The sequence below is a fragment of the Zootoca vivipara genome, chromosome 15 (assembly GCF_963506605.1).
Source record: "Zootoca vivipara chromosome 15, rZooViv1.1, whole genome shotgun sequence".
NCBI lineage: Eukaryota > Metazoa > Chordata > Lepidosauria > Squamata > Lacertidae > Zootoca > Zootoca vivipara.
The window spans coordinates 30,599,387-30,618,310 of record NC_083290.1 but is presented as its reverse complement, the minus strand read 5'-3'; the positions used below and the strand labels follow the sequence as shown (position 1 = coordinate 30,618,310).

The 18,924-nt window shown below is 46.5% G+C and overlaps 1 protein-coding gene across 7 annotated transcripts in view; it reads left to right on the top strand.

Annotated features, from left to right (window-relative positions):
- The first annotated feature begins 10,980 nt into the window (after nucleotides 1-10,980).
- Nucleotides 10,981-18,924, top strand: part of CEP164 (centrosomal protein 164) — a 46,860-nt gene continuing 38,916 nt past the window's right edge. For 4 of the 7 annotated variants that reach the window (XR_009556821.1, XR_004693961.2, XR_004693960.2 and 1 more), the window contains exons 1-7: nucleotides 10,981-11,102; nucleotides 11,441-11,552; nucleotides 11,748-11,859; nucleotides 12,918-13,131; nucleotides 14,674-16,233; nucleotides 18,350-18,508; nucleotides 18,638-18,745. Coding sequence is in view for 1 of the 7 variants with exons in the window: in XM_035138813.2 (XP_034994704.2) it covers nucleotides 11,471-11,552; nucleotides 11,748-11,859; nucleotides 12,918-13,131; nucleotides 14,674-16,233; nucleotides 18,350-18,508; nucleotides 18,638-18,745 (2,235 nt within the window). In the remaining 6 variants the exon portion in view is untranslated. Of the gene's footprint in view, nucleotides 11,103-11,440; nucleotides 11,553-11,747; nucleotides 11,860-11,936; nucleotides 13,132-14,673; nucleotides 16,234-18,349; nucleotides 18,509-18,637; nucleotides 18,746-18,924 lie in introns of those variants that run through there. The other 3 variants (XR_004693965.2, XR_004693966.2, XR_004693964.2) reach the window with 3 other exon arrangements.

Genomic DNA, 18,924 nt, shown 5'->3' with positions numbered 1-18,924 from the left:
GAGTTGCAGAAATTAAATACAAAATATATTTATGTGTGCAGGGTAGGGGGAATGTTGGGTGTGTTTAAGGGGGCTTGGTGACAAGCTATGGAGCCTCAATGGGCAGGCAAGTGTGGTGGAGAGAGGAGGGGGAGGAGAGAAAGAGAAATCATGTGGGGTGTTGTTGTAGGAATTTCCCCCCACCCCACTGAATCACACAACACACATTTCCACATGACTATCGAAAGGGGGACTTGGGAGCCATAATCCTCTAAGCCTTAAGACATGTAGACAGGAGACTCTGCCAACTGGACATTTCCCCATCAGTGGTGCCCATAGCTGCCAAGTTATCCCTTTTTTTAAGGGATTTTCCCTCATGCTGAATAGGCTTCCTCGCGAGAAAAGGGAAAACTTGGCGGCTATGGTGGTGCCAGACTGCTAGCCATCTCATTCACAATGGAAGACTCCTCCGAACAAAAGACAGTGATCAGCATAGCTGCCAAGTTATCCCTTTTTTAAAGGGAAATTCCCTTATGCTGAATAGGCTTCCTCGCGAGAAAAGGGAAAACTTGGCAGCTATGGTGATCAGCTCTTAGAAAGTGTTAATTTCTCTTTGTGTTTAGGAATTCACACCTAGGAGGGGTGAGAGGAGGACTAGGAGAGGTGTCAAAGGTGCTCAGATTTATACCTTAAACCCTCCCTTTTTGTGAGGTATTGATTACATAGCTGTGATGTAGGAATGATGTATTTTGGGGGTGTTTCTTGGTGATGGGAAAACTGATAAAGGTGGAGGTTCTTTTTTGTTCTGGATCTCCATCTTGCTTCACCTTGATGCAGGTGGGGGTCCTGTCATGACAGTCTTCAATAAAGACCAAGCCTAATGGCTGCTGTTTAGCTCTGATATTCCTGGCTGGTGTCCTTGTTGTTTTGTCCAAGGGAGCCCTCAGATTTTCCGTTAACAGTGTAAAATGCCCCTGCTCTTGAAGGGAAAATGTGGGCATTGTGGGGAGAGGAGAGAAGCGGCTTGTGATGCAGTCTTTGTGTGGAGAAGGGAACATTTCTGTTCAAGTGAATTGCCACCTGTCTGGCCGTGGTAGCCATGCCACAGACGCCTCCCCTCAGTCTTTCAGGCCTTCCCAATGCAGCGGTGTTTTGTTCTCCCTTCTCTCGCTTCCTCTCAGGCCGGCTCGGCCTAATCCAGACATCCCCAAACTTCGGCCCTCCAGATGTTTTGGACTACAATTCCCATCTTCCCCGAGCACTGGTCCTGTTAGCTAGGGATCATGGGAGTTGTAGGCCAAAACATCTGGAGGGCCGCAGTTTGGGGATGCCTGGCCTAATCAAAGTTGAGGAAACTGTCACCCTCTCCGATTTCCTCAGCCCTAGCAGCTGCTCTGGGGATGTAACGGCTGGATGTGGGCAATGCTGCCACCAGCCCAGGCCCTGTCCATAGCTGCCAAGTTTTCGCTTTTCTCGCGAGGAAGCCTATTCAGCATAAGGGAAAATCCCTGTAAAAAAGGGATAACTTGGCAGCTATGGCCCTGTCATCGAGCCCCACGGCTGGTCATCCACATCTGCATTCCAGACAGTGGTGAAATGGACTGGGCTGCCCAGCCCTCAGCTCAGCTGCTAAACCAGGGTGTGCTTTTGAGTGAGTCATGCAGGGAGAAACTGCATGCAAGTAATTCTGGGGACCCTTCCCCTTTATCCAGGCTGTTTGGTGCCAGTGAAATGGGGAGGAGTGTTGTTGCCCTCTTTTACAGGGCTTTCCCGTGGTAAGAAGGCCTGCCTGAGCTCTTCCCTCCCTGTGTGTGTGTGTGTGTGTGTGGAGACTGACAGGGAGGGCCAGCTGCCAGTCGCACATGCACACAAGAGCAATAATGTGATGACATGTCCAAGCAAATATTATATAGATGGAAATAATTTCATCTTATCTCCAAAATTCACAAAGATGATTATTTTTTTAAGTTGCAAAACTGCATCAGCATCATCATGTCATGGGGGTGGGGGTGGGGGTGGGGAAGTTTAGTTGGCCCTGAACACAAGTAGGGACCCTGAAAGGACGCCCACAATACTGTACACTTTTAAATGCTTTGTAGGACACAATGTTTGTCTTGCCCCGGGCACTGGCAACCCACACTATGCCACTGATGCTCTGTAAGAGCCAGTGCTGCTTTTTTTTCTTTAAAAAATGTTTAGGGGTATTCTCATTTTCCTACTCATGTTGAAATACTGCCCCTCAATGAGGCCAAACTTAGATTCACAAAATGTTTAGGGGTATGCATACCCCTGCGTCCCTCCAGAAAAAAAGCACTGGTAAGAGCAATGAGTACCTGGCTGCTTACTGCTGGTGCATCTCCATGACTCCTCAGCCTTGTAGCTCAAACCCTTTGTGGGCCAGCGCACCTGTTGGGGAGGGGTGGAGGTATGTAGCTGATGAAATGGATCCCAGCCAATGTCATCACCTGCAACGTAGGAATCAGCCTTATACTGAGTGAGACCATTGATCTTCCTGCCACAGTATTGTCTACACTGACTGGCAGCTCCTTTGCAGGGAGGAGTCTCTCCCAGCCCAACTTAGAGATGCCTGGGGTAGGAGCTGTGACCCCCCCCCCAAGCAAAGCAGACGCTCTACCACTGAGCTAATTTTCCTTTCAAGCTGAAGTTGAAGCACCACAATAACTTTCAGAACTGCCATCTGTGCTACTCTTTTATTTATTCAGTCTGTGGTGTATTTTTAACATTTTAGAATTGTGTTGGGATATTTTTTTTTTTGAAACGGTACTGCAAGCCACCTTGAGGGTCCTAACGGGGTTGAAAGGTGGGATAAAAATCTCTTAAATAAGTAAGTAGATAAGTAGATAAGGCTTTTTCCAGAACTGCAGGAGAGGGGAAATGTTGGCTGAGCAGACATGTTGTCATCCAGCTGCCTGCTAGTTTGCAGGTGTGACACTCACCTTAACCCTCAACTAGTTGCAAACAGCTTTTTATGCACAGGTGCCTTTGGCAAAAGGGCAGCCGGTGGTGTCTGTGTGATGCTCTGGTCCTTTTGCATTTAAAGTTGTATACACATGTATTAAGAGTCATTCAAGTATAAAGCAATAATGGTGAGTTGCTATTGTCCACATCTGCCCATCTCGAGAGACAATGGAGTGCACCTCGAGAGGGCGGGAGAAGTCAAACTGCCGCATCAGCAGCACCAAAGTGGCCTCCTCAGGACGCAAGCATGGGCAGTGCGTCTGGAGGTCCTGGACTGCCCAGAGGACAAGACCCATCTCTCAGCCTCACTGATGTGGTCCGAAGGAAAGAAGAGCAATGCTTTTGGCATCAGCTTAGCTGTAGGAGTTCCCGGAAGGGGGTGTACAAGGCATCGTTCAACTGCCTTAGGGCCTCCATGCTGAATTTGTGTAGGGTTTACTCCTTAGCCTTTTCTTCTCCCGAAGATGTCCCACAAGGCAGTGGTTTGGGATCATTTACCTGTTGCAATCACACATAGCGAGTTACTTCTAAAGTAAGAAAATAACAAAGCTGTGTCTTATAGGAAGTACATTACTTGGATCAAAATGCTTCTTGTTCTAAGCTAACTATCTAATCTAGAGAAGGCAAAGGTAGCTATGCTTGCTCCTTTGTTTTCAGAGGACATTTCCAAGATGACCTCTCATCTTGAGGTTGTGAGAAAGAGATGGAAGTTGGGAGGAGGATGCAGCCTAAGACATATCAGTCTAAACCAGGCATCCCCAAACTTCGGCCCTCCAGATGTTTTGGACTACAATTCCCATCATCCCTGACCACTTGTCCTGTTAGCTAGGGATCATGGGAGTTGTAGGCCAAAACATCTGGAGGGCTGAAGTTTGGGGATGCCTGATCTAGATGGGCTACCTTCCCAGGTTGACAAGCCTCACTTTCCTCTACAGCAGGCCCGTCCAACTCCCAAGAGACTATGATCTACTCACAGTATTTTTTAAAAAAACTGGCAGTGATCTACTCAACAGGATTGTTGAGCTTTCACGCGGCGAAAAGACTTCTGGGGTTGTCGACTTCGGAAGTCAAAACCTTCGGAAGTTGAGTCGTTCGGTTGTCGAGGTACCAGTGTATATGTTTTCATTCCACAGTGGGAAGTGACGAAGGCAGGATGTTTGTGTTCCTGTGTTCCTGAAGTGGGACTATTGCCCTTTGTTCTTTCTCTTTGCTGCCTGATGCTAGAGAGAGAGGGAGCCATGTTGCAGTGCTCCGTGTGTGCTTATATGTAAATAAATGTAGATTAGCCAAATGCTGTGCTACTGAGTTCTGTTATGCAATTGCGCAAACTCTGAGGATCCGTGAAGAGTGCTGATGTCAGTTGGCATTAGTCGCTGTGATGTTCGGGCAGGAAGAATGCTTTTGAAGCTCTCGAACAATTGCCTAGGAAGGAGAGAACATGCCAGTCGGGCATGTGTCTCTGCCAGGGTCCTACTTGCAAATAAGAGATCTTAACAATTATATGCACAAAAATAAGGAGACAAGGCTATACCTACAAAAGAAGAGTGGCAGTTAAATTGATAGAATATGCCAAATTGGCAAATCTAAATGTGAAAATTAGAGACCAAGAAGAGGCAGTTTTTAAGGAGGACTGGAAACCTTTTGTAGAATATTTAAAGAGTCATTGTAAACATGTAAAAACACAAGTAGGGTTTGAATGAAAAACAGCGGTTAAGTATATATTTGGGAATAAACAGAAAGGACAGGGCATAGAATAATTATAATATGCAGCAATATTAGAAATTATGGAGAAACCGTAAAGTCAAATGGTAACTGAATATTAATTGGAAGTACTGTATGTGTTTTGTATTAAATTTGTAATTTTTTGTAATTTATAAATAAAATTCAAAAGAAGAAGAGGAGGCGGAGAGATCCCGGCCAGCGTGGTTAGAGTTTTGTTCATTTAATGTCTGTTAAAATATCCTACATTGAACATCATTATATTGCATAGATATTCCACTAGATGGCAGCTAAGCTCTTCTGAATAATACCGGTATCTCCCTTCCTCAGAAGAGGTTTTTAGAAAATCAAGTTTTTTGTGGTGGTGGAAAAAAAACTCCCTTTTCTACTTGCTGGTTCCTTTATCCCAGTGGCTGTTATGACATTAATCATGTCCCAGATCTTATACAGTTTCAAGGCCTGCTTTCCCTACATCTGCAGTTATAGTACCTTGTGGGCTGGTTGTACCAATGAAAGTTCCAGCACAATGCCACAGGTTACAGGTCCATTAATCTGGCACCTTGTACCAATGGGACTGTGTAAGGCTATCAGGCTGCTGATGGCCTAAAAGCTGCAGTGTTTCCTTGCACATGGCCATGATCAACAGGAGAGATGTTCGGATTGCAGGCAGAAAGCTTGGTCCAGGTAAGCATACCCTCCAAATGTCCCGCTTTTCCAGGGACAGCCCCAGAATTATGAAAGCCATCCTGGTTTCTGATATGATCTTGGAATGTCCCTATTTCCCCTGCCAGTGACGAGCTCAGAGAGGAGGAAGAACAGGTGCTTGTTCTGAGCATTGGTGGCTGCAAGAGAGCATCCCGTTCCCATGGCCTCCACTGATGGCCTCCTCCCTTGCGCAGCTCATAGCAGCTGCTGGAGAGCAAGCAAGGAGGAGGAGAGGCTGTGGCTGCCAAGGTCCACCCCTGTGTGTCACACCGGCTCCGAGGGCAGAGCCACCCTGGGTGGGAAGAAAGGGGGAACACTGCTTTGTGCAGCCACATTCAATCTTGCTGCTTTCTAAAATTTATATATTGGTATGTGTTTTGCTTCCTGTAAATCTACCAAAGGGGGGGGAGTAGTTTTCTCTAACCCTCACCCACTAACCCTTTTCACCTACTCCTCTCACCCTCTCCACTAGCAGCTGCCACTCTCTAATTTGTTTGTTTTTAAAAAATAAAATATGATGGCAAAAGGTTTACTGCTTTCCTGTCAGTCTCCTGGGGTGCCAATCATACGGAAGCAATTAGTCAAAACTTCATTAAGAGGAAAGAGGGGAAAACATTAAGGTGATTGTAGCACTCAAGTGATGCATAAGCTGGAACCATAATTCACCGACACTTAATGGCAGTTCCCCTGCAGATGTTCTTTTTATACAGAAATATCAGCTTGCCACTTAGAAAAATTAGCCCACTGAAGGCTATCACGCTTGGGGTACACTCTGTGGGACATTATAGGTTGGCTGAGCAACAAAGGGATGGCAAGCAGAGATGGAAATGGCTTCATATGGTTGTAAGGAATTGGATTTTGTTACTTGCAGATCTGTGACTTCCTTGCATTTCAAAACTGCAAGTGAAATACTAAAATACATCACAGTGGTCCCCTTGCAGGCTGCGTACTTGCAGTCCTCTGCTTAGCCCTTTGTCACTCATCGTTCGCTATTGGGGATTTGTCACAGCTTCAGCGACAATGCTAAATGCTGTCACTAATACTCAAAAGTGTCCACCCACCAACAAAATAAAAAGGGAAATACACAAGCGTGCATATTAATGCTTCCTTACCAATTAAAAGACACCAATGGCACTTAAAACAACTTGGGTTGGACTGTCCTACTGGTTAGCCTGTAGCTTTTAATTTTTTTTTTAAAAAATGTATTTTTATTGATGTGTTTGTTTCGCTGGGCTCCTTTGGGAGGAATGGCAGGACACTAATTGAATAAATAATAGTAATATTGTACTGAAAACTCAAAGAGTCTCCATTATACTATTGGAAATACATGTTCTCCAGACTCAAGCATGCTTTGCCCTTGGGGAAACCCAACATGTTGTAACCTCTAAGATTCATCATCAACCTTCAGCATGGGAGTTTATGAAAGGACTGCAAGATGAAGAAAGATCAAACCTTTCTCTGTTAATGCCTTTCATTTATGAGGCACAGGGCTCCTTTGTTCCTGCAGTTCATGACTTTTCCTGTGCAAGAGCTTAGATCTTGTCTTCCAAATCTCTTTGAAGAACAATAAAGCACAATATATATTTTATAATGCACATGGATACGTATTATCTGAAGGGGGGGGGGTAAATGTAATCTTATATGGAGCTGGCCTCACAATAAAAGGAATAGCAAGGAGGCCTGGTATCTGAAGGGCTGACCACAAAGGCTTGTAATGGAGACATCTTTGAACAGAGGTTGACTGATGAGTTGGCACATACCATTCTAAGTTCACTTTGAAGATGAAGGGGGAGGAAAGGCGATTGCATATGGACAGCTTAGGGGCAAGAAAAGCAGACAAATATTGAAGGTCACTTGGCCTATTAACCTTTGCTGAAGCAACTAGGTGGGCATCGAGTACAAGGAAAACTCATCAAGTGACATATTTCCCATGCTTTTATGCCATGGTACAGCAGAGACTCAGGTGTTGGGAGGTCAGGTAAGTGCCGCAACACCCACTCCCCAATGCCATCTGCTACTGGGTTTTAAATTTACTGGTGGTCTCCTTGTTTTAAGCCTAGCATATGCTTTGAGAAGATGCTATAATCCACTATAGTTTTCAACAAGAGTTGCTTCCATTTAGGTTTTTTTAAAAACGGTTCTCTTCTTCTTCTTCTTCTTCTTCTTCTTCTTCTTCTTCTTCTTCTTCTTCTTCTTCTTCTTCTTCTTCTTCTTCTTCTTCTTCTTCTTCTTTTGCCGGGATAGGAATAATATTCCCTATGTTTTCCTTGGGGATAGCCTGCTTCAGTTCCCCCATCCAGTGCTCCTGACCAGTGCTTATCATTGTTAATAACCATTTTGCCGGTTGGATCAACTTAGTTCTCCGAACAGAATGCTTGGGTTATTTTAAATTGTGTTGCTTTAATAGCTAGGTTCATTCATAACGGCGTTCCCTGGTGGACTGAAGCCCTGGCCTTCTCGTATTTTTCAGTGTAGTTTTACACAGACATAGGCCGCTACATGAAATCTTTTTCTTCAATTCCGCCTGAAAACATTCTGCGTGTATTTAAACCCAGATGGCCTTTTTCCTGTCAAAAGTATTAACTGTCAGAGCAGTAAATGCAGCTGCTACATTAGGTTTTGGATTCTCTGCACTTAGAGATGGAACCTTTAACCCTCTAGAACTAGGAGGAAAACATTTAAACAAAATACTTAAAGAGTTGGCTCAGATTATCCTTTTTGTAGTGGATTGTATTCAGCATTATCTGCCCGCTAGCAAGGGTTCTCATGCTTGGGTGAGTTTTAATGCTGAGCGTACTGGCCCAAATATAAGCCACACCCAAATATAAGCCACACCTTTAAAGTTCAAGGGGGAGAAGAAGAAAAAGGCAATACCCAAATATAAGCCGCTCCCTTAAAATTCTGCAGGCACTCACATCCAGTCCATTTTACCGTATGTCTGTTTCAGCAGGGATATCGTAAAAGCCAACTTTTGTAAGGTCACGAATCTAAGCCGCACTTTAACTTTTCATGGTTGGAATTTGGAGGAAAAGTGTGGCTTATATTCAGATGATTCAATAGAACCAGTGCAGTTGACCCACTGCGGCCCTCCAGCTATTGCTGGACTACAACACCCATCATACTTTATTGATTATGCTGGCTGGGGATGAGGAGAGTTGACCAATAACTTCTGGAAAGCCAACCCTGCAGAAAGAGGAAACGGCGGTAGACTTAGGCAGGGAAAACATTTGCTACAATGGCCCCTTGGATCCAGTTGGTTTCATCAATAAACTTACCCCCATCAGTGAAATATTTTAATGACTACTCAGCACTCATTGCACTTTGGAAGTTGTTATGTCGAATGAGAGTCAAGAAACCACATGAATGAAATCTGCAGTTCTCTCTAACCAAAACAGACAGACGAAAGTGTGTATATTAAGGGGAAGTGTGCATTAAAATGTATTCATCAGTGAAAATAACATACTAAATTGCATTATATTAGGGTGAAAGTTCTTACAAAACAGCACTGGGGAAAACTTCATATAAAATGTGTATATTAGAATATATATGCACTAAAATGCTGGTGAGAATTCATGAGGACTCTTTAATGAAATGCAAATTGTTGGGGATACATGGCGAAAACTTAAGACTGGGAAAATAAGAGTAAGAAATCAAGTGTAACTACAGCTTCTGTTTTCTCACTGCTGCCGTTTGGTGGCATAATAGTATAACTGCAGCCTCTTCCCAACAGGTTTAGAGCAACTGATTAGATGTTACATCCCAAAATAGCACAGGAAAATACCTGCTTCCACAAATCGCCTGCATTTCAGCTGAAAGCTTCTTTTGCACAGGTGCATTTGATGAGTACAAGCCACGTGACACATGCCAGATGTTCTTGTTTTTGTTTTGGTTATGTATTGTGTGGTTTTATATCGTGATTGTATCCTGTGAACTGCCCTGAGACCTGTTAGAATAGGACGGTATACGATTTTAAAATAAATAAATAGTAAGGAATAAGTGATTCCAAGGTGTTCATTGTCCTCTTATATTAAAACCGTGCCCGCCTTTGCCAAATCCACAGCCTGCATGTTTGTGACTCATAATATACTGTATAAGCTTCTGCAACCTTCTGCACTGTATCTCTTTGTGGGATGCCCTCTTTGGCCCTCAGGAACTGTTGTAAGTCTGAGAGCAATGGAGAGGATTCTGAGGGTTGAAGATCAGAGAGAAAGACTGAAGGAGTAAGAGGAGAAGGAAGTAAAAAGGAGCCATCTGTGGAGAAGACAGTAGCAGCTGCCTTCTGCACTCAGGCAGAGCATCAGTGGTTCCACTGCCAGAGTGTGCGCCAGAGCCCAAGACACCCAACACTTACACCCCAAGGCGTATGCAGAGTGACTCTGAATGCTCACCTTAGCCTAACTCCATCCAACCCTGCCCTTTTTATTTACGTAGCACCATCTCTGTGTAGGGCATTTTGCAAAGAAGAGTTATGAGAGGCCAGCAACATACCATAAGACAGCAGAGGGAGAAATGAAAGCAGCATGTGGTAGGCAGGGAAAGAATTTGCGGTCAGTTCAACTGCACACGCTTTGCCTTCACTACGGTGATGGGGGTAGCCTGTCTTGTTGAACCACAGCTGCCATCACCATCACCCATGCTGGAAATTTGAAGTGCCACCAAATCTTGAGGGCTACTGACCTGGACCTAAGTTATAGGGACTCGGAGGGTGACGGAAGAGAAGATCCAGGAGAAACAGAAGGGAAGTAGCATAGGAGCCAATAAAATATTTACAGAAGCTGGATCACCCCCTCCCCCAAAGTTGATGGGCACTGTCATTCAAGTGGAGTGTGTGCACAGTGCCATGTGATCGATTATGCAGGTGCCCCACAATATTTTATTCAAGTTGGCACCCCTGGGAAGTACCTGTTGGCAGGGGTGAGGAGTAGGCAGGGGTGAGGAGAGAATAGGCATGAGAATAGAGGGGGGGGGCATCCTCTTTTTAATCTTTTGTTGGAAGCCGCCCAGACTGGCCAGAGAAACCCAGCCAGATGGGCGGGGTATAAATATGTTGTTGTTGTTGGTTTCAGGAGCGTGCAATATTTTGAGACAAACCGGACATGTACCAAAGGGATGGGCTTCACTTTGAATCGGGATGGAACCAGACTGCAGGTGCTTAAAATAGAAATAGGGCGGGCCGGGTCTCATTAGGCACTCTAATAAGGGGGAGAACTAATGAGCCTACTTAGCGTTAGGGTTTGTTTTTAATTACGACCTGGCGCTGCTGCTGCTTTGCCACAAGCTTCTGTACCAAGCAGAAGTAATGGGTGCCTCTTGTGATCTCTCGGCTGACGCTAATTAGCCGGATAGGCCGCAGCTGCAATTACTACAAACCTTGAATCAGCTCGGAGAACGGAGGCACCTAATTAGCCCTGAATCAGATCTCCCTCAGAGATCAGAGCAACTTCTCTCCCCCCCCCATCTCTCTCTGACGTCTCGCGGCGTCGCTTTGCTGGTCCCAGAGACTACAACTCCCACAAGGCCCTGCAGGGATCGGCGGCCCTTCCCGTGCTCCTTTTCGGCCAATGGAGCGCCGAGCGGCCTTGTTGCCAAGGTTGGATGCCGGAAGTGAATCCGGCCGGGCCGGCGCGGTGCAACGGCCCTGGGTAGCCATGGCAACTGGAGAGCCGCGCGCCTGGTTGCCTGGGCCCGGCGTTCGCGCTGAGGCCCCGCACCGGAGCGGGGTGAGATGGGGGGACGCAGCGGGGGCGGGCGCTTCGTGGGGCGGGGAAGGCGCTGCAGGGCCACTCTCGTAGGCGGCTCCTCTCTGTCCGCGGCGCGGGCGAAGGAGCTCGCCTCTGCCTACTTTTCGTTCCTGGGCAGCCCGGCCCTGAGGGCCCCCAAGCGGGCAGCGAGGATGAGGATGAGGGTGGGCAGGAGGGGACGGCCCGGTGCCTTGCTAAGGCGGGAAGCAGGGCCGCTCTCTGACTAGTGGGCTCGGTGGGAGGGTGGCCCGCTTGCCCGCCTTCCTTGCGCTGGCAGACGGTGTCTTCCTTCTTTCCTTCCGGGTGGTGCCTTGCAGGTGTAAGCAGACTCCGCTCCGGGGGTGGCCATGGCTGGACCTGCAATACGGATCGGCGACCAGCTCATTCTGGAAGAGGACTACGATGAAACCTACATCCCCAGCGAGCAAGGTGAGCGACAGCACCAGTAGCCTTACCCTCAGGGGGCCCTAATGAAGGAGAGCAGAGCACCTGGAGAGGGGCCTGTGGCTCCAGACAGGAGCAGGATGGCTCACCTCCAGGTGGTGATGGAGAAGGGTGGCCCTAGGTAGCTCCTGAGCACGGCTGTCAGCCTGGCCGGCCTGATGCTTCTTTTCTCTTCCGCAGAAATCAATGAGTTTGCTCGAGTGATTGGGATCGACCCGGAGGTCGAGCCAGAGCTGATGTGGCTGGCCCGAGAAGGCATTGTGGCCCCTTTGCCTACTGAATGGAAACCTTGGTAAGGCAGAGCTGCCCATCAGGCCATCCATCCCAATGCTGCTCTTCCCCCCCCCCCCCCCGCCCCTGCCCCTGCCCCTGCCCCTGCCCCTGCATCTTGGCTGGCTCATGTCACACTCCGCAAAGCCTGCTAAAGCAGGTGTGACTTGATCCAAGCTAATGTTAGGCTTGGAATGGTGAAGAGCAATATTTATTTCAGCAGTGGAATTAAGGCCCAGTCTGTATATGTTGCAGAATGAGATGTCAGAACGTGGGAGGAGGTTGTCATTTTTGTTTATGTTCATCTATGTGGCATAAAGACCCCCAAAGCCCTCAATCTGTGAGTGTAAAAAATAGTGTATGTGCAAATAGTGTGTGTGCACCACAGAGCAAGGTTAAAACTTAGCCTGTTTCCTTCCTTTGGTAGATCTTTCTTTCTTTTTTAACAGTGAGACTTTATGTGAGGGGACAATCTGAAAAACAACAATCACCCCTCTCTGCTGTTTGAAGTACAGAGTACCGTTCTGTTTAGTTGTTCTGCTTTGTGTAGACCTGATTTCACCCACAGACTACACACAGGCTAACGGGGAATCATAGCTGAGTTTCTACAGTTGTGATATGTTTCTATAATGTGCATCTGGGTGGTGGCTCAGGTAGGTGTTGGGAAGGGATGATGCTCAAATTTCTCCAATATGGACTGTACTGATTACCCTAAGCCATGAGCACCCTTTCAAACAAATCTGTTTTCTGGCTACATTTCTAGAGCATAATCCTTCCAAACACTGTACTAGCTGCTTTGTACCTTCCTGATAAAAGTGTAATCACACCACATATTCTTCCTTGGGAAGAATAACCATTACATTGAGAGGCTCAAAGGCAACTATTCACATCTAGCTTTTCTTACCATTTCACTTGCCTCTGACATAGGAAGGGCCGCTTCCGAATTATTAGCGGGTTTGGGGGGCCTTGGCAGTCCCTTCAGATTAGGAAGGCAAGGATATTCTTGAGCCTATGTATCTATGCGTGCACACACATGTATGCATGTATATGCGGCTGCTTAGATTCCATGTCCATCTTCAGCCAAGATATCACAGGGGACATCTATTACTTCAACTTTGCCAATGGTCAGTCAACGTGGGAACATCCATGTGATGAGCGCTACCGACAGCTTGTGGTCCAGGAGAGGGAGAAGCTCCTGGATCAGGGAGGTCTCAAGAAGAAAGAGAAGAAGAAGAAAAAGGAGAAGAAAGAGAAGAAAGAGAAAAAAGAAAAAGACCTGCTGAAACATCCAGTTGTGAGTACCTTAGTTGGATACAGGGCCGGATGGAACTGGGTGTTAGAGGAAATGCAGACTTCTTGCATGTTTCCTGCTGTTCCTGCTTCTCTCCCATCCCTGTATCTTTTCTCTGTAATTGGTGCCTGTCCAAGTTAAAAGAGGGCCACCTTATTTCCAGCACAAGAAGAGGGATTTAGTCTTTAAGTGTCATTGTTATTAATTTTATTCCACTCTTCCTTAAAGGAGCTCAGGATGGTGTACACACAACCTCTGCCTCCCCTTTACCCTCGCTGCAGCCCCACAAGGTAGATTAGGCTGAGTTAAATTAACTGTCCCAAGGTCACACTGAGCTTCTTGGCTGAATGAGGATTTGAACCCGGGTACTAGTGGCTTGGACTATTGCTGTGCAGAGTGTGGCTTGTGAATTTGGCTAGAGAGTAGACTTTACCTGTTGCAATCACACATAGCGAGTTACTTCTAAAGTAAGAAAATAACAAAGCTGTGTCTTATAGGAAGTACATAACTTGGATCAAAATGCTTCTTGTTCTAAGCTTGCTCCTTTGTTTTCAGAGGACATTTCCAAGATGACCTCTCATCTTGAGGTTGTAAGAAAGAGATGGAAGTTGGGAGGAGGATGCAGCCTAAGACATATCAATCTAAACCAGGCATCCCCAAACTTCGGCCCTCCAGATGTTTTGGACTACAATTCCCCGAGCACTGGTCCTGTTAGCTAGGGATTATGGGAGTTGTAGGCCAAAACATCTGGAGGGCCACAGTTTGGGGATGCCTGGTCTAAACTGATAGAGGTCAGCATAGAGATCAAAGGTACAGGGATACTTTGGGAATATGGAGGTATTTTAATCTATCTGTTTTGACCCTATGCAACCCCCTCTCTGCAAGCTGAGTTTCATCTAGACTTCTGGCACTACTTCAGCACAGGAGGTGTGGGTCAGTAGTCAAGGCCAGCTGTAAGGCAGCTGCTAAGGTACCACTGCCACCCACCCTAGTCAAAACATGGCTTGTTTTGTCTGCATCTTTTCAAACATAGCTGAGCAAATAAATTGTTTTTGAGCTCAGGGCTCAACAGGGCACCTTTTTCTTAAGTTTCTGCCCTTGTGAGTGAAGATGGCTATCAGAAAGCTGCTAGCCTAGACTTCCTTAGGATCCTATCTGTATTTTTGTGTATTTTCTGCCAGACATTCAGTGGTTAAGTCACAATTGACTACAGCATGTTTTCTCCCATAGTCCACACTGTAGCAGTTGCATGTGATGATCTCCTCCACCCCATCCTGGTTTGCCATTGCAGCTGATTGGGGAGTCCCGGTTGGAAACAACTAGGCTGTCAGTAAGAACAGCTGGTTTCTGTGAAGATCTCTGAAGATCAACCACATTTGGGGCAGCTGAAGTGCAGGGGGAGGATATGCAGGAAGAGTCATATTATTGACAATTCTGCCATGGGTAACTTGTCTTCCTTGGCAGACTCTGTCCTAGGGAGAAAGACCGGCATCTGTACAAATTATACCAATCTGTAAGTCTGCTTAATGGCCTTTGTCTGCTTAGGAGACGCAGTCAGAGCCGGGGATTCTTCCTTCAACATCCTTTTATAGAGTGTCATCCCCTGTCCTGTCATCAGGCCAAGCAAGTCCTGAGCTGGAGCAGCAGGGCAGCTTCATGACAAGGAATGAACTCTTCCTGAAGAACCGCAAAGGAAAGGCTTCAGGGATGTCTCCTGATCCAAGTGACCCACCCCGGCTGCACTCGGGTCCTGTCCCTAGTAAGCTGCAACCTATTCTGCCAGCCAAGTCAACCCCACGGACTCGCCAGATCCTAGCAGACGTGGAGAAGATTCTTGGAAGAGCTTCATCTTCTAGCAAACCAGACCAGTCATGCCAAGATGTGACAGCAGAAATCAGAAGTACAGCTGCTTGTGTTTTTTCAGATTCGGAACCTGATTTAGATGGCTCCAAGATTGCTGTGCCACTTTTCCAAGCACTGAAGGAACCCACTGGTGATGGGACTGTGCTAGCCCTGGAGGCAACGAAGGTGAGAAACCTGTTCTTGGAGGGTGACATCCTAGGCAAGGACCAAGAGAATAGTTACATGGAAGAAGGTGGCCTCTGCCAGTCACCTGATTCTTCACCCGGAGAGCGGGTGATTGGGCCTTTCAGCTGCATAGGACGGGACAGAGGATTCTTGCATACAATTGAAAGGGAAATTCAGCGGTTTCCTCCTGCTGCTGTTTCCCTTGTGTTGGCTGGTGAGACATACGAGCCCAACATCATGGAAGAAGGTAACATCCATTCTCTGCAGAACGACCCAAGGCCTTTCTCTAAAGTGAAGGAGAGCAGAAAGGGAAGGAAATTCCAAGAACAGTGTCATGCCACAGAGCTCAGCATGAGTGGAAGAGGGGGCACCCAGCAGCAGACTTCTGCCTTTGGGCTGGGAGCAGGGACTGGAACGGGTGGGGAGGCTAGTCCTCTGCTGGCTGCTGCAGGTTTGTCAGTTCAGCTCAGGGGTGAAAGGAAACATGGTGAGAGGCTGCACTCTGGTGGTGGTGGCGGCAGTGGTGGCGGCAGTGTGACAAGCAGTTTGGCTGAACATCTTGATTCTGAGATCTTGGGAGAAGTTGACAACTTCTCCTGGGACCTACAGAGCACTCATGGATCTGACCGCCCCATGGGCCTTCTGGCTGTTGCCAAAAGAACTTTCTTGGAAGCTTCCCATACCCAACCACAGAGCATCCCTAATGACCGATCGGAAAGCGAGTGCTACACAGAGGATCAGAAGTTTTATCAGCATATGGTCCATATGGTGAAGAGGTCCAGAGGAGCAGAGCTGACTGTACCTGAACTGCACAAGCAACAGCAAAGTGGCTCTGAAGGGTTTGTCACTGGCCTGAACATGGAGCTTTACATTCCTCAGGAAGGGGCTGCGGAAGCTGAGACGAGGCCTAGGCCAGGAGCTGCAGGCTTTAAGGCAGGGGTACTCCAGAGTGCAATCGAGGGTCAGGTGTTCTTCATTCAAAATAGGCAGGCAGAAGGAGAGCAAGTGCAGAGCAGAACACTGGCAAAGAAAGACAGCTGGCCTGAGCTTTCACCAGGAGGAGATGGAGGTGAAGAGGTAGGCAGCTTAGATTATATTTGTTTATTTTACAGTATTTCTGCTCTTCTGCAGTTGAGGATGCTGCATATGGAGCCCCCACCCCCTTTAGTCCTTCCACCAACACTGCAAAGTTGTTAGGCTGAGACAGAGTGATCAGAAGTAATCCAATAGGTTTTGTGGCTGAGTGGAGATCTGGGTCCTGGTCTCTCTAAAGGCCGCTGCAAGGTGAGGAAAGATTATCAGACAGCATTCCCTGGTATTGACCCAATAGTGTCACTCGATTGTTGCTCATCTTGCCAGTCTTGGGAGACTGTGGATAAAGAGATAAACCTATCTGCCTTACAAAAGAATAATAACTGAAATAGTTGAGTAAATTAATATTTGTTTATATTATCCTACTGTTCCTCTCAAAGGAGCCCAGGGAGGCAGACAGTTTATTTAGGGCAGTTTTCAACAGCATAAATTCACTAAATTGTCAGGGAGAGGGTTACTCCTCTCCTCCCCCTGCACCATCCCCAAATCTGCTGTGATATGTTGTGGGGAACCCCCGAAACAGCTTTGGGGGAAGAGCAGAGGGGAGAGAGCCTGCAAAGGTTTTGTTGCACAAGGAGAAATCATTTTGCTGCCAGAACACTCTCATTAGTGCTACTACATTGAGTACAATCCTTAATAATGGTCTCTCATAAAATCTGATGGGAAGTTAAGGAGGAGGTAAGGAATAGTTAATGGCTTTGGTGTGACAGTTGTTGAGTAGAATTGCAAGGAATCACTTGCACCTTTTCCCATCCTTGGGTTTCCCACATAATTCCTAGTCATTGTGTCTGAGGAGCACCTGAAAACAATCTTGTGGCTACCCAGTTGCATTCATGCACCACAAGGCCAGTGTGTTATCTAACTGGTATGTTTATTTGAACACCTCTGGGGAAGCCAACCTGTATTAGTGAAGACACACCCTTTTTGTAGTGGGACTTCCTCCAGTCGAGTCCCATTGGAGCATATAGGCAGAAAGAAGTCATGTGCCTATAGTTTCCCAGCACATGCATGGCATCTGTAGGCATCACAGGCTGGTCTGCAGCTTTCTCCCCTCACAGAGTTGATTGGTGGACTTTATGCATCTTGCTCAGACGTTTGTTTGTTTTTTGTTGCTCTCATAGTGCTGTGGTGTAAATTTGATTTACTGTTGTTGTGGTTTGATTTATTTCAGATTGTTCTGCTTTGTTTTGTGTCATGTATTTTAATGTTGCACTCTACTCTGGGATTGACCATAATACAGGATGAATTACAATAAAAAAATGTTCCTGTGTTTTTAGTTGGATAAACTTACAGAATAAATAAGTGGAAGGGTTAGCCGTTTTGTTTCAGTTCTTTCAGAAGTGAACTGAATATCTTTGGTGGCCAAGGGTGCCATCTTCTGCAGGTGGCGTAACTAGTGACTCTGGTGGTAGATGTAGCCTTTTAAGGTATCTGTAGCATTTGCCAACTGCTGATTCGTCTAAGCTTGTAGACAATCCCTTTACATGCTGCAAATAAATAGATGCTGCACAGTCTGGCTGTGTTGCTTGGGCATAAGTCATTTTAATGTGGAAATGAAGATAGATGCCTCCCTGTTGCATTGCTTATTAGTTCCTGAAAGAGCTTTTAACGTTTGAATGAATCAACCTGATTTGACCATTGGGTTTCATTAGCAGCTTATTTCAAGGGACAACTTTTCTGCAGTTTTTTCAGACAGGTGTGGTTTTTTATTTTGTTTTTTAGACTTTAACACAGAACCTGGGTCTCCAGTTGTTGTCGGACTACAGCTCCCATCATTCATGGTCACTGGTCCTGCTAGCCAGGGATGATGGGAATTGGTAGTCCAACAACAGCTGGAGACCCAGGTTTAAGAAGCACTGCTAATGCAAGCCACACACTTGTGTGCTTGCGTTGTTGTCCCCTCCCCAAAATGAGATCAGCTCATGCTGACACTTCAAACTTCAGTCTGTTGTGATCCAGGAAAGCAGTTCTCTTATTGAGGTGTGAGGTAGAGAAAGAGCATGTAAGAAGCCATGTCAAACTACTATTGAACTTCTAGCATAGTCATAGACAGCTTCTGCTTACTTGTTACTGTGTCTTCCCCCTCCCTGAAATCTTCCAGTCTCCAGGACCTATACTAGCCCCTGTCCAGTCTCCCCTGGGGAGCCTTGCTCCATTACGTGGGTTTGTGGATGCTCCAGTCAGTGCACCCTGCAACTTACACAATACAAATGGGAGAAGTGCCATGGAACCGAAGGAACCAGCACATACTATCACAATGGTAAACAACTAAAATCTGGTTCGTGTGGGTGTGCTTATGAGCATGCAAAGTTGTTTGTGTGGCTTTTTGCCTCTTTTGCATTATCTACTTAATTTCCATCTGGTGTATGCATGTTTTTGTCTCTTAAAGCTTGGCAGTTGCAAGAAAAGTCTGTTTCAATGTGTGGACGAAGAAGAGGAAGCATCCTTAAACCAGCTGACTCCTAATGGGGCAGAAAAGGAAGATTGCAGCAATGAGGTAGTAGTGCTTGATGAAAGGGTCTCTCACAGAGTTGTTCTATGAGATGGGGATGGAGGGCTGTGCGTATTCCTTTCTGATCTATGGTGGACACATTGGAACATAGAAAGCTGCTTTTATACCAACTCAGATCATCCATCTATCTCAGTACTACTTGCACTGATCACTTGCAGCTCTCC